A 22,957-nucleotide genomic window follows, 5' to 3' on the forward strand; every position below is an offset into this window, starting at 1 on the left:
AGTGGACAAGCAGAAGCCCACAAATTGTGATCAACTCCGAGAACTAATATGGCAAGAATGGATCGCCATCAGTCAGGATTTGGCCCAGAAGCTAATATCCAGCATGCCAGAGCGAATTGCAGAGGTTATGAAGAACAAGGATCAACACTGTAAATATTGACTCATTATATTTTTTGCGAATAAAAGCCTTTAAAACTTATAATATGCTTATCATTGTTTTTCAGTATACCATAGAAACACGTGGAAACATTATCTACAAATACTGAAGCAGCAAACTTTGCAAAACACAAAAGTTATGTCACTGCCAAAACTTTTGGCCATGACTGTAGAGTTCAGTTTGTCACATTGGCTGACAGGAACAAACTCTGTTAATAGTGTCTGGATGAGAGGAGACATGAGGTGACAGATGAGGGTCAGACATATATATATACACACACCCTGAATCTTAGCTTCCAGTTACAGTGTTGATGCACTGCACTTAAACACTAAAACCACACATATGCATAAACAAAAAGGACAGAAATCACAGCTCAGAATATCTTGACTGAAGACCTCTTCCCTTTATAACATTTAACACTGATCCACTTCCAGTATTAGCATGACTACCAGACCAATCCGACCCACTGCTCGTTGTTTATGTAAATTATTGTTTGATGTGAATATTTTGAAAAGCTACTATCTTTCTTTAGCAGTCTTAAGGGTAATTCACACTGTACTGTCAGATGCCAACCAATGCCAACAACCACCAGATTACTGTACGTCAATCCACTGACATTCTGCAACCTGACAGCTGCTGTTCAACAGCAACAGATGCCAACATGGGTAACGCACACTGATCCAACAAAACCTGACAAACATGTCTGTTGGTGTTGGTCGTCATCTGACTGTATAGAGAGAAACAGCATTCTAGATTAATCCCAATAATTGTAAGAGTGTATCTAAAATCAGCTCGCCATAAAAAATGCAAATAAGTTTTGACATTAAAATTAATTTCAGATTACAGAATAAAATGTGTTAAAAAATCAAATTAAATAAAAAAATTATAAAAATACAACAATGATCTTTAACACTGATATACAAAATGAGTAATTAAATGTAATATTTATCATATTTATTTAGTAGTTAGAACAGTACTGGGGGTACTTCAAGTAAAAAAAAAAAAAAAAAGGTTGTGCGTCCCTAAACATCTGGTCTGTACAAGTGGATGTTTGATTACAAAACAAATGCTTGCAAATGTGCTTGTGATGCAAAGGACAGTTTTATTCTGTATATTTATATGTGCATTATGCCCCAGCATTGTTCTTTGGGAACATCACTGTTTCCATGGATTCATCATGCACCTCAGTCTACCCCTGCTCTTGACCTTTGACCTCTTTGACCCTGACGTCATTCAGTGCACTGTGGGGGTTTGATATTGAGCAAAAGGTTTATTATGTGTCCCATGAGGCCTTCTTTAATGCCCCATTTTTATGAGCAGTTCTGACACACACACACACACTCTTGCCTCTTGAGGTTTCCCGGTTTCTCATATAATCAGCACAACCCAGGAAGGGGAGTGGGGCAGCAGGTGCAGAGGGCTTGACTGACACATGATTGACAGGAGGATTGTCTGCTTTTGAATGTCAGCTTGGATAATTATCAGAATCCGTAAGTAAATGTCACACTGATAAGACAGTAAAGTGGTTTAACAAGATATTGTAGTTTTTGTTTTTTGTTTTGCTCTGACACACAGACTCCCACCTTTTGCCTTTAAGCGCAGGAAAGATGAACAGGTTATGATATGTTTTTATTTTAGTATTTGCTTATTGCTGATAATTAGCAGACCTATTTTAATTTTGAACACCCAGAACAACATCCTCACAGCAAAATCCTTAGCAAAACCTTCAGAAAATCCTAACATCCACATAGCATCTGCATATGCCCTGGCAACCAGTCAAAACATCCTAGCACTGTTGTACAAGCAAGCATCAGTTACTCTTCAGAAAATGTGGGGGGAAAAAATATGACCAAATTGTTATTTACTTGTTTAACTTTGATACTGTTGTTAATTGATGCATTATGTGATTGTCATAGTAATGTAGTCATTTTATTGTTTTTATATACAGTTTGTATAAATACTATAAATACCTAACCCTAACCTTATTATACCCAGGGGGGCAAGTTGTTACACAACAACAACACATTATAAGTAATCATTAAAAAAATAACCAGGACAATAACAACAATATAAAAAATGACATATTCTACTACTACTACTACTACTAATAATAATAATAATAATATCAGCCCCTGGGACAAATTCATCCTACATATTGACAGAGTATACTGTCAGAGGGGAGCAATTTAAATTATTCAAACAATGACTTGCTAAAATCAAAATTGGGTCTTTTTACAACTCTCCTCAAATGGAGACTTTGTCATATCTAGTTAAATTCTGGGAACAAATGTGTCCCCAAAATATGGTTAAGTAGGTAGAAGCAGGGTTTAAATTGGGCCACGGCCGTCCAGGGCTGAGCCCCGGCACATAGACTCCAGGGCTAGGCATTAACGCTTCATTAACGCCAGACACGTAACATGATTAAACCTCAGTAACCAAAAATAACTATGTAAACACCAAAACGCAAGTATTATTCAGAATTTATTACATTTAGAGTAAGTGGCGAATAGTGGATATAGCTACTGCATATAATGCATCTATTGACAGTATAAGGTTGCGCTGCTGAGGCGAGGCTCACGCAGCCTCTCCAGGAGAAATAAAAACGCGCAACACAAAGAAACTCAGCATCCTGAGGTAAAAATTCAAAATGGAAAGTTTTTATATTTAAAATACAGTTAGTTAGGCAACGTCACACAACGTTTTCACCATTACGACTGTTTAATAGCTCTATAAACAGTTCAATAAGCAAATACAATAATATTAGGTCACTTACATTTTAGGCGGAAACAGCGCATCTCAAAGTCAAAGTTTCATTAGCTCATGCACAAAAATCTGATGAATCTGCCATTTGAACGAATCGCTTGACTGAACGACTCAATGACTCACTCATTAAACGCTCACTACTGGCACCTGCTGGCATTTTAATTTTGTTCAAAAGTATCATTTCCACCATCATTTCTTGTTTGTATATTCAACAAATATTTAAAATAATCTCATAATATTATTTAATGCAGTTGTATTTTTCGGTGTAAATTACTCAATTTGATAAAGTATAGATAATCACATTATTATAATTGAATTTATAGATCAAATGTAAGTATTTAAAATGAAAGTATTAATGAGATTAGTGGGAAATGCCCTCTATAAAGGTAAAACAAAATGCCCTTAGATAAAATATAAAAAAACACACAGATTTATATGTAACAGCTGATAGAAAACTGATGAGAATATTATAATAATAAATCATATTTGCAAAAAAACAAAACACACACACACACGAGCTTATATGTATAAAGCTCGATACCATAGAGCCCCCCAACATAACAAATCCCAATTTAACCCCTGGATAGAAGTATGAACATACATAAACACATTTGCGTGCACACACACACACACACACACACACACACACACACACACACACATCCAAGTATGCAGACACACACCCTGCTGGCCATCTGTTCACAGCAAGGTCAGCATAGATTAGCTTTGTCATATATCACTGTGTGTGTGTGTGTGTGTGTGTGTGTGTGTGTTAGATTGGAGTGATAGACTGGGGTGGGACTCTTTACTTGGCTGGTGGTGACCTAATTTTAGCAGAATGTCAAATTGCAGTCTCCAGCAACGTCCAAAACATTTATTTCCTTGCTTATGAACAACTGAAGGACCGTAGTAAAGTCATAGACACATACAAATGTGTCTGCGTGCGTGTGAGCATCACTCAAACTGCCAATACATGGTAGAGATGCATGCTAAAATGCTGCGTTATAAAAAGCACAATTTTGGCAATTTTGGTCATTTTGGCAATGGGTATGGCTTGGTCAAAAAGGGACAAGCTCAGCACTAGGTTGTTTTGACCCAGCGGGCTTGGTCACATGTTTACCACAAAATGCTGGGCTGTGTGTGTGTGTTTTTCAACTATTGTTTAAAATGAATATACCGCTGGGTTAAAATTTGAAAATGAACACATATTTTGTTGTAAATTAAAATCAACTTAACACATGCAGAAGGACTACAGTAAGAACACAGGCAACAGTAATAATCAAAATATGCAGTTTACTGATAAGCAAAAACAGCTAGAAAAGGACAAAAATATAGGCAAAAGTGTATGTGAGTGAGAAAAACTGCAGAAATTAATGGCAAATCAACAGTTATACAGCTTATACAGTTACATTAAATTGCTTTTTTAAAGTTCAGTGAAAATAATGCTAAATAAATATTGAATAATGTAACAAAGTTCGTAGTCACGGGAAGAAGGAGGCGGGAACCGGCGAACATTTAAAGATAATAAAATAAACAAACACAAAATGAAAGTAAAGCGGCAGCCCTTCGCGGATGACTGCCTCACACAAAATAAAATCCAGGCCTGGTCCTCTCTCCCAACACTGTCGTCACTCCTCCTTTTATCCTTCCGGAGCTCCTCCGTGGATCTCGAGACCGGTGAGTGGCGCAGGTGTCACGCATTAGCATTTACTCCACCGGCCTCGCTCTGTTCCCACGGCTCTCGGCCCCGCCCCTCTCGTCACATACCCCCATCGCCCCTCGTACCCACGAGACTGCGCTCTACTCCCCCCCGCCCCCCTCCGGGGGAGCCGATCACAGCGGCCGCGGCGTACCTGGGGGTACGGACAGACAGACGAGGCGAGAGAAAAGGAGACGGAAGGATGAGGAGAGACAGAGACGAAAGAGGGGAGAGAGGGAAAAAAAAATAAGCTTGTTCCGGTTCCCAGACACACTGCCACTCGGCCCTCCACCAGCTGGGTAAACTCTTCCGCGATGCCTGGCGGCGGCACTGGATAGCCCTCGGTGGACGGTGACGGCTCCTCCGGGTTCGGGCAGCCGGAAGGAGTCCCCCGTTCCTTGCTCCTCCCCATCATGGCGGATGGCAGCAGGCTCCGGCCTCAGGCGAACGGCGGCGACTCCTCCGCTCCCTCACGGACGGCAGCCGTCCCTCCACATCCCAGGCGGCCGGCAGCGAGTTCGTCCGCGCCCCCCGGCAACTTCACTCCAGCCCACCGCATCGAGCGTCCACGGCGGCAGACTGCTCCGCCATGCTCCATGGCACGCATGATATACCACAGCGGCGAGGGATCTCTGGCAGCGTGTCCCTCCTTCCTCCCGGGTTTCGGCACCAATGTAACAAAGTTCGTAGTCACGGGAAGAAGGAGGCGGGAACCGGCGAACATTTAAAGACTTTAATAAAATAAACAAACACAAAATTAAAGTAAAGCGGCAGCCCCTCGCAGACGACTGCCGCACACAAAACACAAAATAAAATCCAGGCCTGGTCCTCTCTCCCAACACTGTCGTCACTCCTCCTTTGATCCTTCCTGAGCTCCTCCGTGGAACTCGAGACCGGTGAGTGGCGCAGGTGTCGCGCATTAGCATTTACTCCACCGGCCTCGCTCTCTTCCCACGGCTCTCGGCCCCGCCCCTCTCGTCAAAAATAAATTACATTTAAGCCCAAATTTAACCTGTTTTTTTTTTTTTTTTTCTGCCAGTGAAAATAGTCACACTATGGTCAAAGATTTAGAGTTTGACTCCTGTCAGGACACACACTAAATGAAAACCTTTAATAAACACTGAAAGTTGGGAATAAACTTTGTTATAGTGAATCAAAAGTATTAAATTGCTGCTGTTTAATCGCTCATCTCAAATGCCATGCTTGAGTGGTTTCTGTGTGAGAGAAAACACTCAGACAAAAACCTTCACTTTTAAAAGAGCACGTTCACTGTTGCGGGCAGTTTCAAAGTTCTCTAGTATTTGCACTCAGAGAATGGATGGTACTTGAATGATGTGCATGCTCTCTTTCATGACCGCATTCCAAACCAGCACCATTGGGTTATATTCCTTTATATTCCAGTTATAGTAAGTTAGTTTAAAAAAAAATTGGGCATCACTGGCATATCTTAATTACTGATCTGAGAAATACTAGTCATAATTTACAGTTTTTCATATCTCTGTTTCTTTCTTGTGTATTTATTTTAGGTCACTTGCTTGCAAGATTTCTTTGGTGACGACGATGTTTTCATTGCCTGTGGACCAGAAAAATTTCGCTATGCACAGGATGACTTCTCCCTGGATGAAAATGGTTGGTCATAGCTTTTAATAAATAAATGAGAAATTAAAAATATTAACGGTCACACTTTTTTTAAGGTGAAATTCTCACTATTAACAAACCATTAACTATGACTTTTGCCTCAATAAACTCTTAAGTTGCTGCTTATTAATAGTTAGTAAGGTTGTTGTTAAGTTTAGGGATTGGGTAGGATTAGGGATGTAGAATATGGTCATACAGAATATGTGCTTTATAAGTACTAATAAACAGCTGGTAACACTTTAAAATACCTTTTATTTCATTAATACATCATTAACATATATTATATAATGCTTAACAGATTGTTAGTTATTTCATATTCACATATCTAGAAATATGAGATAATGTGCTTATTGATGTTTACTAATGTACTTATTAAACATTACCTAATGATTAACAGATCATTATTTAATCTAAATTGAAATGCTTACTAATGTCATTAAACATTCAATTTCACTTTTTGAAAATCTTCAAATTATTTTGACAGATGGTTTACAATGATTAAAAGCGTCATTAATAAATCATTAAAAAACATCATATACTGCTTAATTGATCTTTAGTTAATGTCATTACACTTTCAATTCATACGCTCCAGCAAATTATTTTAAAAGGAATTATAATGATTATTGATTAATGATTAACAATTAAGCTTTTAATCATTAATAACGTGCTTTTGAATGCTAAATGCCATTAAACTTCAGGTCACATATTACCTAATGCTATTTTTTACATTTACAAATGTGAAAAAAAATAGCTTAATTAGTCATTTCAAGCACTCCACAAACTATTCATGTTAACATATTATTCATTAACTCATAATCACAGCTTGTAAAGGTCACATGTTTGTTGGTCTTTGCTGGTTATGTAGACTTCTACTATTTACACATCTTAAATCATGTATTAAATATTTGTTCATGTTTTCGCAGTACCAAATCGTGGAAACTATTCATAATTTGTAAATGTTAATAAACGTTTACAAATCATTAGTAGGTTTATGAGCAGTCATCTCAAAGGCAAAACTGTCCCAAATTACCTTAATTCAACCTATTTACACATTTTTACAAATAATGTATTAATTATTTGTTTATGTTTTTGCTGTACAGGATCTAGTTGAAACTATTCATCATCTGTAAATGTTTATAAACGTTTACTAATCATTTAGTACCTTTATGGGCATTGGACTTTTAGCTACTGTAATGTACTGTAACTGTAATGTTTGTGTAAAAGGTGGTTAGTTAAGTTTAGCTGAATGCTTGCTAAAGACATAACACACATTGTAATTTGGGTGAAAAACATTTTTATTGCCTCAACACTTATATTAGAATATTGCTGTATATCATTAAACAGGATATTTCTTGAATCATACATCAACAGGTACGTCTGACCCCTCAACCCTATCCATACCACCAAACCTCTTTTTTGCCTTACACATATCACACCTCAATAGCAGCAAAAGTATTGTGCATTAACAAAAGCTTTTAATCATTGTATAACATCTGTTAAAATCATTTGTAGATTTTCAAGAAGTGCATGATCATATGAATTGAAAGTTTAATGACATTTTTAAGCATTTTCATTTATATGAAATAATATTCTGTTAATCGTAAGTTTATTATTAAAATAAGTTTATTAGTGTTACGATCACCAGCTGGAGTGCCCATGAGCTCCTCCAGAGGGCACTCCACCCCAGACTGTTGTCACTCCCTCACTAACTACATTCCTCATAATCCTTTGCCTGGACTCTTGCTCACTGATTGCATTCACCTGTGTCTTGTTACCTCCATCTGTCTCACACTATATAAAATGCACTCACACACACACACACTTGGCTCAGTATTCTGTAATGTGGAGGCGTGACAACGGGGTTGGTGGATCCAAGTGCAGGCTTTATTCAAAAGAGTGGTCAAACAGGCAGGGTCACACATCAGCAAACAGTTATAATCCAGAGCGAGACAAAAGAATAATCCACAAAACAGGCGAAGGTAAGGGCAGGCAGCAAACAATCAGAAATTAGGTAAACAGTCCAAGGTCAAGAGACAAGGCTAGGCAAGAAGACAAGGAACTGGGAAACACAGAAAGACACAGGAATTAGGGAACTCAACAGGCTAACAATACTGAGCAATGAATGAGTGAAAAACCAGGCTTTAAACAGGGTGAGACTGATGGAGGTAACAAGAAAAAGGTGAATGCAATCAGTGATCAAGAGTCCAGGCAAAGGATTGTGGGGAATGTAATTAGTTAGTTAGTTAGTTAGTTAGTTCTCCCTCCTCTCCACCTATATCTGGTGTGTGGTGAGCGCACTGGCGCCGTTGTACTGTGGCTGCCGTCGCTTCATCCGGGTGGATGCTGCACACTGGTGGTGGTTGAGGAGAGACCCCCCTCATGATTGTAAAGTGCTTTGGGTGTACAGCAATACACAATAAAGCGCTATATAAATGCTTCATGCATTCATTCATTCATTCATAGTGAGGGAGTGACAACAGTCTGGGGTGGAGTACCCTCTGGAGGAGCTCATGGGCACTCCAGCTGGTGATCGTAACAATTAGTAAACATTTCTAGCTATTTGAATATGTATTATCTAATGATCCGTTAAGCATTATATAATGTTTGTTAATAATTTATTAATGAAAATTATAAAGTGTTACCAAAGGAATATCTACAGTAGTTGCTAATAATCTTTGTTCAGTCCTGTAGCAAAGTTAAAAGCTCAGGGAAGGAGGTAGGAACCGGCAACCATTTAAACTTTAATTATCAAATAAACAAACACAAAACAATAGTAAAGCAGCAGCTCCCACGGCTCTTGGCCCTGCCCCACTTGTCATAAGAACGAATTTCAGTTCAGCTTTTGTTCCAGTCATTCTACATAGATGTTTTTTTTTTTTTTTTTTTTTTTATTAACCATAGCAAATTTATCAAACAGTGCAGATTAAAATAATCCTTGTATTTTTAGTCCTACTTGATAGCAAGCCTTCTATACAGCTGATCACAATCTTTTCAGTCAGATGACTGGTTATGATTTTCAAGGACAGTGTTAAAGAACAGACAGATATATTTAAGACAGTTTATAACATACAGTATAACAAGAGCCTATAACATTCTATACACTGATGCCTTTACTATATTGACTGCTATGCAGAATCAGCTGAGTTTAGTCAATTCAATTCAGATATCTGTACACTCTCAGTAATACTTTCAATCTGTATGTGTGTTAGAGATGGTAGTGAGAACAGAAGGAAGCTGCATGCCATTGGATGTCATTCATTTTGCCTCTCAGAATCAGGCTTTCAAATAGATTAATGCATTATTCAGAATCGCATTTACATATGTAAATAACTGATGTGCGACACACATGGGTGCAATAAGATTCAGAGACATAGATAAGGTGTCAGACAACGAGGAATGTTTTTGTGTGTGTTTGCAAGAGAGAGAAAGGCAGAAATAATATACTGATTTGTGCCTGCAATAGGAGCATCACCAATGTTGGAGATGTTTCTTTAAAACTGTAGGTTTCAAAGCTGCAAAATACATAGGATTTAAAGTAGCTATATTATAATTTTTATTATTACTAACACTACAAGCTACTAACAAAACAGTGTATAATTTTTTATTTCCATTTTGTCTCCCATTTTTTCTCCACTTCAAAAATGGTAGTGTAGTCCGTAATTTACAAGATTTGTGCTTTTTTTTCCATTCTATATTTTGTTTAATTATTGTTTGCATGTTGTTTTGACAGCATTTCTGAATGTCTCTTTTCACTTTTCAGATCTCTTTATTGGCACATAAATAAATAAATAAAGTTGATAGTGTGTGTAGTTTGTATTTCCATGTTGGAAACGTTGGGTAAGGGCACAAAGTTTTTCAAGGTTTTTTTCTCATGTCATGGAATTTGTCAGCAAAAGTTGGTGATTTCTCTACCTTGTTGTATTCTTCAAGGATGCCTTTTTCATCATACTTTTAAAGGCATACCTTTACTTTTGATTTGTCTCTTTTACTCTTGTTGTAGAGTGTCGGGTGATGAAGACCCCCAAAGGACAGAGGGGCTCTACTAAGAGTCCCGGTCCCGTTCGACGCAGCAAGTCTCCGGCTGATTCCAGTGAGCCAATAATTATGTGATTCATGTCAGCTCAACACACTTTTAACTCCATAATGAAGCTGGATGGATGATTGACAGGCTTTCTACAATAATACACTTTATTTTATTCTAAACAGCTTCTCCATGATATTATATTATATTATATTATATTATATTATATTATATTATATTATATTATATTATATTATATCATATCATATTATATTATATTATATTATATTATATTATATTATATTATATTATATTAGCACGCTTATTTTCTGTTTACACAGTTAAATTATGAATGATTATAAATTATCTGTTGTTTCATGTTTTTATGAGATTTTTAGCTCCTTGTCACATCTTGATTTTTGTTATTCTGTGATAATCTCGTAATTGGTCATGTTTGTGTATTCTTGCATCAGCCTGTGCAATTAACATTTCGTATGCATAAATGGCTATTACGTTCAAAATGACTTTAATGAATGATACAGTGCAATATGTTTCATACATTGCTACTTCCAGTAAATAAGTAAATTTTTAAACCTCAAATACCCACTGCAGCAAAACTGCAACATTTGGTTATAGCAGTTAATTCATGATTTTTTTTCCCCACTAAATGTGGATTACAACTACATACAAAGGCAACTTATACTGCAGTTTTGGATCAAATTCACCATAGCCTAATGAAACTTTAAAGAGTGCTCTGAAACTAACTGAAGTTCTAGCTCACTAAAAAGCTCACTTTTAAAGGTCAAAGCCACTGGACTGAATGTCTCTAAATATGCATTTTCAGCTATTATGCCAGGGATGAGTAGGTTGTAAGAATATTCCAGGATCATTAATCTTTAGAAAATGTCTGAACATATCCAAATTTCAGATTCTTTGCTTGCTGGGAAAGCTTCTAATGAAAGACAGATCAAAAAGGCAGTCAAAACATATGTACTTAATATGCACAAAAACAAAATGTGCACAAACATCATGCCTTTTTATCCACTGATGAAAGAAAGAAAGAAAGAAAGAAAGAAAGAGAAAGAAAGAAAACACAAACTTCAGTGTTTGGGTCTCTGAGGATTAAAAGACAAAGAGAGAAGACACCTGTCACACAATTTTAAGTTTGATATAAGCAGCTAGATTTGCTATGTTACATGTTTAATATTTTAGAGAGGAAGGATCGCTCAATCTTCCAAGGAAGACTGGGCCAGGGGACCATCAACATCATATGGTCACGTACATGTCATTACTACCCTGGCAGGGTTAAATGCAAAGGTGGCTGGGAAAGTGATGATATTTTTAGTTACGAGAAAAAAAATAAACTTTTAATATGTCATCTTTGACCTTTCAAGCCATAGTCAGCAGTGTCATGACTTGCCTGCCATCTTGTGGCGGCAGAATCTCAAAGAGAGCTCTAAATCATTTAAAGTTTGAAGTTGAAGTCTCATTTCTGCACTACTAACTTCACCAAACAAAACTGCAAAAACATTTTCACAGATGTTTCCTGAATAGTTGATACTTGCGCTAGTCAGAGAAGTCTAGACTTTAAGTCTAAAAAAAACTTTACATGCCCCATGCAGACAAGATTTGTCATCAGCATTTTTATTGTTTTCTGGATGAATAAAAATGTACATTTCAAATGTGTATATTTGCTAAAATTGTATCAAATTTAATAATTATTAGGAGTAAATTATTATATACAGTGTAGATAACTTCAAAACTAAAAGCCAGACATGGACAAAAGCAGAACAGAACAAATAATGATTTCATGAGGTTTTAAATTTTTTAAAGGAAATATTTGTTTCAATGATATTTAATTGTAAGAATAGCTCATTTGTGCATGCTAACATTTCTTGCATGGCCTGCGTGCTTTAAATTAGAATATCTGTATCACTGCACACTCATTGGTGGCTGGACTAACGCTTTTTTAATCTCTTTTAATTTCCTTTCATGTTTCTTTATGTCTCACCACCCTTGTTTTAAAATCCATCTTGTATGTTTTGTATTGCACTGCTCTCTTTTTGAAATAAATTAACAAAGAAATTGAGAATTTTATATTTGAGAATTTTATATTTTGTTTAACTTTCATTCCTGTCTTTACAACATCCCTTTGGTTTTTCTGCTAGTTTGTCTTTTTTCATTCTATATTTCAAATCATTATTTATTTTGAAACAGAGTTTAAAGTGATTGTTGTTAGGCTATAACATTACATGTGTACTGTGTGTAGCTGGTACATGTGTACTGTATGTACACATTTTTTTTCCTATAACAGTATCATCATTTTAGCCAGGAAACCCTCTCTTCTTATCAAGAACCATTTTTAGCAGTATAGGATTGTTGATTTCTTGAAATATATTGTAGGTTCTTCACATTATTTGCTCTTTAAATCACCAGGTATTATATATATATATATATATATACTATAATAACTTGAAACCAGTGTAATAAAATTGTTGGTTAACCTTCGTTGTGAAAAGTCCAAACTCTAAAGCAATGCACAACCAGACATTCATCCACCTAGCACAGTATTCCCACCACTAAAAGCCCAATTTATCACTCATTTTTGTACAAAATAATAAATGTTACATTTCGGCTTTTAAGCCTTATACACTTTCCAAATTGTAAGTGTTTAGCTATGCACAGTTTTCACTGAGGGAATAATCAAAATTATCATCTGTGGCAATTAATTGCATTTCACAGATGCAGCTGATAACCCTTAAGTCTTGTTTTGAACTGGGATCATCCCTTTTATCATCCCTTGTGTGCCATCTGGCGGTAAAACCCTTTATGGATCTATTTGAAATCTTTTTGCCTTAAGTTTAATAGATCGTGAACACATAGCAAGGCTAATCTAGAAAAAAATCTGGACCAGTTGTGCATTCAATTAGCACATGAAAGGCTAAGATCAGCACTTTTAGAGAAGTTTTATATATCTCCTTATCCAGGTTTTCCAACATCGACTGGCTTTTCTTCTCTGTTTTATTTATTCATTAGCTGGAATGGTTTTAAGGCCTAGCACCTGGTCCTTCGTTTTTTTTTTTTGTATTGCTTAAAATGAAAGCTCTGTTTTTGAAACAGCCTTTAGTACTTGAGTACACACGATCACACCACCCTCACATTTAAACACAGTTTTGGAGTATCATAGCAACCTGCACTGTTCATAGAGAGATGTGTAAATGAGTTCCAGCATACAGATACACACTCTAGCAGCTGGCTAGACAACAGTTGACAACATGATTACACATAGGAGGGGAGACGCTGCCTAACCCCACAATTTGTCTTTTCTCTCCATCTATCTCTCTCTTTCACATTTGCACTTTTTCTTTCTCTCTCTAGCTAATGGAACAGGCTCCAGTAGTCAGCTCTCTACTCCCATCTCTAAGCAGTCTCCCATCTCGACTCCGACTAGCCCCGGCAACACTCGCAAACAGAAGGTAATGGTTTGTCAGTTTTTGTATCCATGTAGGTTAACCACCTAAACCACCAATACTCAATTTTTTCTTTTCTGAATATGTTTGGAATGGCATGTTACCATACTATTTTTAGTATTTTTTGCTGTATGTTCACTTGCACAAAAATGCAGTGTAACCAGAGCACATTGCATGCTGCATGCAATACTCTATTCCATAATGCAGTGTGTTCAACTTAACCTTTATTTCCAATCCAGTATCATGTAGCCAATAAATGTTTATTGTCATTTTATAACACTTTTTTTAGCTGTTTTGAACAGCAACACCCATAGCACACAATTTCGGATTAGGATCGATCCTGTCTGACTGATATCTGATCCGACAAAAAAGTACCTTGTATAAGCAGCATTCTAGTATTCCATTTCGGACACAGCCATACTCTAAATTAGTGTGTAAGCATAACTCCAATTTGTCTTTATTTCACCTTGTCTTACCCTACCCTGTCTTCACCTCTTAGGATTTATTCTTGCCTCTGTCTCTGGAAGATGATGATTCTCAGGGGGAGTCCATGTAGACTCTTTCCACTTTCCGTGTGTCAATCAACATGCCAATCACAGAGGTATCTCTGGTGCTATCTGTCTTGAAAACATCAGCATCACCGGCCTTGTGACCAGGGTGAATGCACGCATCACCTCTGCTGCCCCTTGGCCATCAGGCTTTAGACCTTGAGGCTTTGCAGCGATGGTCAGTGTACTATTTGCTGCTTGAGAATTTGTTTTATCCATTTTCTGTGTTTTGATAATAGATTTGTAGTGACTGATGAAAAATAGTATATGCGGGGCATATGCTGCAGTTTGTATTATAACAACAAACGCCTAAATTTGTACACATGGTCTGCTGTTGAAATTCATTTTATATATATGAGAAATTTGAGAAACGTGAATGTAAACACACAGCAAGTTGGTTTAGCTCTTTAAACATCCAACCATAATTTTTTTTAAACCAATAATTTTGACTTTTTCATATTACCTTTTTTAAAAGCTTGGTCTTATGAATTCCAAGCAGCAAATAGTAATTTTTAGAACAGTGTGATAGTCTGACTTGTACAAAAATGAAAAAAAAAAAAAAAAAACTTGTTGCACCATTAACAATTTGTATTATTCTCTTTGTGTAACCCTATCTCTCTTTCTCTTTCTTGCTCTCTCTTTCTCTCTGTGCAATGGTTTACTGTGTTTTAAAGCCATTAAGGTTGAAATAGCGCCCACAGAAACATCCATATCTCCATATCACTGTAAATAATGTGTACAGCCTACTCTAAGACACCAACATCTATGTTTTTACATTGTTGCAATGTCTTTAAAACGTAGACATAATGTTAAATGTCCATGGCTCTGAAGGTAATCATTGCAAATTGAGAGGAGAGGCCAAAAGCCATATAATAAGGTCCTTTTAGTTTAAAAAACAGTCCGGTAACACTTTAACTTAAGGACCAATTCTCACTATTAACTAGCATGCATATTACTAGCACATTGGATGTTTATTAGTACTTAAAAAGCACATATTAAAGCTTTATTCTGCATGGCCATATTTTAGAGCTCTTAATCCTACACTATACTTAAATTTAACAACTACCTTCCTAACTATTAATAGGCAACAAATTAGGAGTTTATTGAGGCAAAAGTCGTAGTTAAAGGGTTAGTTCAACCAAAAATGAAAATTCTGTCATTAATTACTCAGCCTCATGTCGTTCCAAACCCGTAAGACCTTTGTTCATGTTTGGAACACAAATTAAGATATTGTCAATGTAATCTAAGACATTTGTTCATGTTTGGAACACAAATTAAGATATTGTCAATGTAATCTGAGAATCTGTGAGCTTCATTGGCAGCAATGCAACTACCACGTTCAAGGCCCAGAAAGGTAGTAAGGACATTGTTAAAATAGTCCATGTGACATCAGTGGTTCAACCTTAATTTTTTTGAAGCTACTAGAATACTTTTTGTGCGCAAAGAAAACAAAAATAACTTTATTCAACAATTTCTTATTTTTTTTGAAGCTACTAGAATACTTTTTGTGCGCAAAGAAAACAAAAATAACTTTATTCAACAATTTCTTCTCTTCTGTCAGTCTTCGACGTACGTTCCTGAGAGTACCACGCCGCATGCGTGTGGTGCTGCTGACATAGAACGTCCATCTCTCTTAGTTCATCGTATGTATATTCTGGTTTGAATAAGTAAGGCTGGGCAAAAAATTGCAAGTCATTCTCTCTGTCAAAATTTTCAGACATGTTTACAAAGACTGTTTTATGTACAACGTGTGTCTTCCTCTGCTTGTAAACAAGGCACAGAGCATCCGAGTTCTACATCAGAACGCCGGCTCCTGAGACCTGCGTCAGCAGCACCACACTCATGCGCCGTGGTACTCTCATGAATGCACGTCGAAGACTGACACGGAAGAGGAGAAATTGTTTAATAAAGTAATTATGTTTGTTTTCTTTGTGCACAAAAAGTATTCTCGTAGCTTCATAAAATTAAGGTTGAACCACTGACGTCACATCAACTATTTTAACAATGTCCTTACTACTTTTCTGGGCCTTGAACGTGGTAGTTGCGTTGCTGTCTATGGAGGGTCAGAAAGCTCTCGGACTTCATCAAAAATATCTTAATTTGTGTTCCGAAGATAAACAAAGGTCTTACGGGTTTGGAACGACAAGAGAGTGATTAATTAATGACAGAATTTTCATTTTTGGCGAATTAACCCTTTAATAGTTAGTTAATAGTGAGAATTAAAATAAAGTGTGACCACAATCACATTAAATTTTGAAAAAGGTAAAATTACCTAATTAGGTAATAACAGCAGCAGATTTATTTTCTGTTCGAAGGGATTTGATTAAGGAAATAAGAAAATGAAAATCAGTATGACTTTGTTTCTAAAATAACAACAAAAAAAAATAATAAAAGGTGGTCCATTCAATTAATGCATCATATTCCTTCTAAACCATATCATTGCTTTGTGTGAGGAACTGACCAAAAGTCCTTATTCACTGAACACCTTTCTCTCTGCTGAAGCTCTTTAATGGCATTCACAACAAGAGGCTGTAAGGTTTTATGTCATTGGTTGTTATTTGTGTTATAACCAATTGTGACATCAAATTTGAATAAGCGGGTAAGATTATCAGTGAATAATTACTTCTCCTTTTTTCTCAAACAAAGCTATTGTATCATATGAACCACTTTTATGGTGCTGGTTTGAATCTCCAAAAAGTTTTTGAATGAAAAGAGTAGCATGAACATTCTTCAGAATTTCTACTTTGCAAGATTAAATGTCATCAGATTTAGAGAGACATGATGATGATGATGATGATTATAATTTTAATTTTTGGCTGACTATTCCTATGAGTTCAAAAATGTCTTGTAAGGTACAGTGTCATTTTTCAGAAAGCCAAAGTTATGATGAAAAGAGGGAAGCTGAAAAACAATATTTTCTCTCCCCCAGTGGTGATGTACATATTGGAGTTTCTCATTCAAAGCTTTCATTTGAAGATAAACAGAATATCACACCTGAACATTTACATATTTGAAAACCAACGATATGATAATGTAATTCAATGTATAATAGCAAAATGCATCATTTCTCAATTACAACATCACAGTGATCTCTGCAAGTATTGTGATATCTGTTGATTATCTCTTTGACAGACAAAAACCTAGCATAACGAAACTGCACAAACAGACAAACCCTTTGATATATATATATATATAATTTTCCATTCTTCTAATTTCCACTGAATATTCTAGAACTATAAGTGTCTCCAGTTAATTTTTAACCTTCCATGGTGCCTTTTTAAAACCATCCTTTATGAAAAAATCAAAACAAACAAAAAACACTCATTTGTTACTTGTTTAATGTATCTTTTTTGCATTACTTGATATGAAGTGGGGCTCAAACATTAACTATAACTACACACTCTGTAATCTGTTTCTGTAGTAGTTTATCAGGGTAATTATTTAGACATGGTGCAGATGCTCTCTTTTCTCCTGTAGTACTGTAAACACAGTTGTTTGTGTACTGATATTTTTGGGCTTGGGGACATAAAAAAAAATACAGACTTCCTCTCTGACTATCATGTACTTCCTGCTGTATCATTGTGACTTGTTTTGGTGATGTCATTCTGTCTATTAAACTTCTCTCTTTACTATTAAAATGAAAGGAAAATTCTCTTCCTCTCCTGTTTTGATTGCAATAATGCTCATAGATGTCTTTGTGGTGTTTTTTTCTTTCTGTTGGACATTTTGTTTCTTCACTTAGCTCTAAGCACATAATTTTACATTCATGGCGTCATTTTCCCACTTTACATGCCTAATTTAAAGGGACCATGAACTAGGGTGACCACCTGTCCTGCATTTTGTGGCACAATCCCTAATTTGGGAGCTTTGTCCCATGCCCTGCAAGATGTAAGCAGTGTCCTGCATTTCAATTTTGTCTGTATTATTTTTCACCACAATAAGAAATATGGTTGAAAACATTTTTTTTGATTAACATTTAAATCCATTTGCGGAGCCATCATATTCTAGCTATAGCATGAAAATAGTCAACCAGCACATTCATAGAGAGGATATTTCTGCTGATGACAACCGCGTAAATGGAGCAAAGGAATCAGTGTGGACCTCATCAAAAGTTGTTAAATAGAGCTACATCAGCCAGGACTTCTTCAAGATTGGATAAAAATGTCCTGATCAAACTTACCAGATCCAAAAATAAATAAATACAAGTTTAAGATGAATCCAGTAAAATGCATTTAATGTTTGTATAGTCTAATAAAGGAAAATAAACTAGTGACTATTTAAAGGAATTTATTTTGATATAAAATGCAATTTTTACCTACTAGCCTGTTACTCAGTTCATTATATTTAGTAGACTGTATAGGTCCCATGGAGTAAATTACATTATATCAATTAAACCTGGGCAAATTGAGTGTCAGTCACAGAACCGGTCACAATTAATAAAGCTTACTGGCAATTTAAAACATGTTAACATGTAAAGTAATGGAAATAGGCTTTCCAGCTATTGTAACTAAATATTTACATAGTATAATAGTTGTAAAATTATCTCTTTCACAAGTCCCTCATTGTCCTGCAAAATCACATCTATGTCCTTCAAAAGAACAATAACAAGGTGGTCACCCTATCATGAACTGAGAACTTACATTTTTCTTGATCTTTTGAAGCACAATATAAAAGGTCTCTACTTATAAGTTTCAGAGCTCAAAACTTTGCTAGCCAAAAAACAAACAACAACAAAAAACTTTTATTCCAACCAAGCAGCCAAAATGATTAATTTTTATTCTTCTTACTCTTCTTTATTACATAGTGATGAATATTCACAAGATTGCCTTCACAGACAAAGATCAATGCCTACTTCTTCAACATGTTTTTGACCTGCCCACTGGCGTGTTAGCAAAGTGATATGGACAGACTAAGTTTGATTGGTACATTTCACTGTGGATTCTTTGTTAGACCTGCATTAGTTTATTGCTGCTTATACATCAGTAAATCAAGCCAGTTACTAAATGGTAACCTTCACCTCTTAGTAGCGTGAAATCACCTGTTATTTAAATTGTGATTAAATTATATGCAGAAATCAAGCAAAGAATGTTCCCTTTATAAACGCTGGAGGAGCTATCAATGACTTAAATTAAGCACAAGCTTAGGGAGTTCTGCACTCTTGCCAAAATATTATACAGCATTTGTGAGAGTGCAGAAATCAAGCTACAATGGTGAGATCACTGCAATTGCACGGCTACAATAATGCAAATTTATTTAAATATAATGCTGCAATCAACACTTTTCACAATTATTTAATTTTGACAGCTATAATAGCAAAACTATAGTAAAAGTTTCAGTAATATGTTAGATCAGGGAACACTATTCACTATTACCTAGTTGCTTAATAGCTTGCATGTGTATTACTTGCATTCTGGCTGCTTATTAGTACTAATAAAGCACATATTAATGCCGTATTCTGCATCACCATATTCTAGATCCCTTAACTCTACTACATCAACTACCTTATTTACTATCAAAAAGCAGCAAAGTAGAGGTTTACTGAGGGAAATTAATCTTTGCAAGATCACCCCCTACTGGCCAAAAGCCAGCAGTGAAGTTGAGAGATTCATTAGAACCCTCAAGAAGGCAAGCAACATCGACTGCCACTGTTAAGGAAAATCATGGAAACAAGAACTCCACTAATTTCTAAAAAGAATTACAGAGCAATCCCTCATCAAACTACTGGGACAACCCCTGCTACTACCGTTTGGCAGACCCAAGCTACTGGCTTTAAATAGCCCAGTGGTTAACGACACAATTTGACGCATGGATAGCTCCATAAAGAAGATAAAACAATCTTCTGACAACAGGGAGAATGCATTACATTCAGAGCCCAATATGGGTGATATTGTACTTCTTTGTGAAAGGAAAACAGGACAATGCATGAAACCATTCATTCATTCATTGAAAAAATGATCACATTTAATCTCTCTTCTGAAACATATAAAACAACACACATCAATTTCACTTACCATCTCCAGCACTGATGATGAGACGGATGATCCTCATGATATAAGTGGACCTCAGCATCACAGGCTTTACCCCAATTCTTCTCAATGTTCTATGCAAATGGAGAGGAGATATACAAAACAGAAGAGAAAAAAGTCCTCAACACTGAATGATTACTGTACTTAGACTGAGACAAATTCAAACCACTTCAAGGAAACGATCATTTGAGTTTAGTTAATGGCTATTGTGCTTTAGGTCCTACTGTCTTAGTTTTAAAATTTGTTGACATTTTCACCGTGCAGATTTTATTTGTTTCTATAATCATAATTTGAAGTTAACACCAGTGCTGGCCCTATATAATAAGCAACATAAGCGGTTGCAAAGGGCTACTGGGGACACCATGCCAGAGGTTCAGACAGAAACTTTTGTTGATAATAATTGTTATATATATACAGTATATATATACAGTGGGTACGGAAAGTAATGTGTGTGTGTGTGTGTGAGCTGTCTAGGTATTGAGCATCTTGGAAGTTCTGGAAGATCCATGCATCCATTGCAGCATGATGCCCCTAGGAATGCAACGAGCTCGCCTCACAGTGTTAATATGGAGGAATGTATGAAAAGAAAATTAGCAACTTCTGCTCCTCTCCCAAAACAAAAGAAAACCAAAAAAGAGCTTGTTTGTAAAGTTGATGAATTGGCCGTGGGAATTGGGAAAATTCAGGAGTTTTTGGCAGAACTACAACCCCTGCCAGCTTCTGAGATTTCAGAATTGGTCAGTGAGGAGAGTGGTATTCCATCTCTCTAATAGCAGAACTAATAGCCCCATGTTGGCCAAACAGACCATGGTTTCTTCTCCATTGCTTTTACATGTCAGGCCTGATCTCCTGACACATTTGAATGGCAAACTATGACACAACCAACCCCAGACTCTGAAATTGTGTGTATGTACATTGGGGGCGATACCAGCCTTTTGGTCTGTTCACAAGTGGTCAGGAACGCTGTTCTAAATGGTTGTGCCCCATCAAATAGGATGCTATATCAGAATAGGTGGAAACTTTTTTCGGAATGGTGTGACAACCATCAAATAATTCCCCAAAATTGCTCTATAGTCAAGTCAAGTCAAGTCACCTTTATTTATATGGCACTTTTAACAATACAGATTGTGTCAAAGCAACTTTTCAGTATCCAATAGGAAAATAGTGTGTCAATGCAAAAGGACAACAGTAAACACTCAATTTTCAGTTAAATGCAGTTCATCATTGACTTCAGTGATGTCATCGTCCAGCTCAGTTCAGTTTAAATAGTATCTGTGCAATCAAGTCAATGATATCACTGGAAATGAAGTGTCCCGAACTAAGCAAGCCAGAGGCAACAGCGGCAAGGAACCAAAACTCCATCGGTGACAGAATGGAGAAAAAAACCTTGGGAGAAACCAGGCTCAGTCGGGGGGCCAGTTCTCCTCCGGCCAGATGAATCAGCAGGTTAATCCATGCAGTAGCAAAGTTAGATTGTGCAGAGGGCTCATCTGGTTCTGTGGTCTTGTCCCGATGGCCATCAAGGAGACAAGGTCTTCACTGGGGATCTGTCTCTGGGGCTCATCTAGTTGTCCTGGTCTCTGCTGAAATTCAGGGCTGTAGAGGTATTCTCTAGGTGCTGATCCACCATTTGGACTGGATACGGACTGGATCCGGGTGACTGCACTGACCATCTGGGCTGGATACGGATTGGATCTGGTGGCTACGGTGACCTCGGAATAAGAAAGAAAGAGACTAATATTAGCGTAGATGCCATTCTTCTTACGATGTAACAAGTACATCGTGTGTTACTGGAAGTTTTCCCAGTTCAGGTTGACCGAATTAATGCAGCCTAACAATCCTTTAACAGATTTGAGTAATAGAAATGTGTGTGTATTATGTGTAAGCCAGGTTAAAGAGATGGGTCTTTAATCTAGATTTAAACTGACAGAGTGTGTTTGCCTCCTGAACTTCTGCATTTGACATTGAGAGCATAGGTCATAATTTAGATATATTTTTGAGATGGGAAAATGCAGTTTTACAAATGCTAGAAACGTGGCTTTCGAAGGAATCAAATGTGTGCTATCAAATAGCACACATCAGTCCCTAACTGATGACGAAGAATTGACAGAGCAGCCATCAAGTGTTAAACAGTGTTCTAGGTTATTACATGCGGTGGTTTTCGGTCAGATAATTAAACACCTCTGTTTTTTCAGAATTTAGCAGTAAGAAATTACTCGTCATCCAGTTTTTTATATCGACTATGCATTCCGTTAGTTTTTCAAATTGGTATGTTTCGCCAGGCAGCGAAGAAATATAGAGCTGAGTGTCATCAGCATAACAGTGAAAGCTAACACCGTGTTTCCTGATGATATCTCCCAAGGGTAACATGTAAATCGTGAAGAGTAACGGCCCTAGTACTAAGCCTTGAGGTACTCCATACTGCACTTGTGATCGATATGACACCTCTTCATTCACTGCTATGAATTGATGGCGGTCAGATAGGTACGATTTGAACCATGCTAATGCACTTCCACTAATGCCAACAAAGTCTATACCTGATATTCTGGAGTTTTTGAAAAGTTTGCTGACAATCATACTCCAAAAAAAGAGTTTATGTAGCTGCATTATCAGCACACAGAGGTCTCATGTGTTG

General features: G+C 36.7%; 1 protein-coding gene across 1 annotated transcript in view; it reads left to right on the plus strand.

Moving 5' to 3' along the window:
* The window catches only part of LOC107662488 (neuronal migration protein doublecortin), a 94,638-nt gene extending 79,404 nt beyond the window's left edge, over positions 1-15,234 (plus strand). The window contains exons 4-7 of the mRNA XM_016452530.1: positions 6,146-6,248; positions 10,258-10,347; positions 13,657-13,754; positions 14,248-15,234. Of these exons, the coding sequence (XP_016308016.1) occupies positions 6,146-6,248; positions 10,258-10,347; positions 13,657-13,754; positions 14,248-14,304 (348 nt within the window). The 3' untranslated portion in view covers positions 14,305-15,234. The remainder of the gene's footprint in view (positions 1-6,145; positions 6,249-10,257; positions 10,348-13,656; positions 13,755-14,247) is intronic.
* Positions 15,235-22,957: the final 7,723 nt, after the last annotated feature.

The sequence above is a fragment of the Sinocyclocheilus anshuiensis genome, unplaced genomic scaffold, assembly GCF_001515605.1.
Source record: "Sinocyclocheilus anshuiensis isolate Anshui unplaced genomic scaffold, SAMN03320099.WGS_v1.1 scaffold1229, whole genome shotgun sequence".
Lineage (NCBI taxonomy): Eukaryota > Metazoa > Chordata > Actinopteri > Cypriniformes > Cyprinidae > Sinocyclocheilus > Sinocyclocheilus anshuiensis.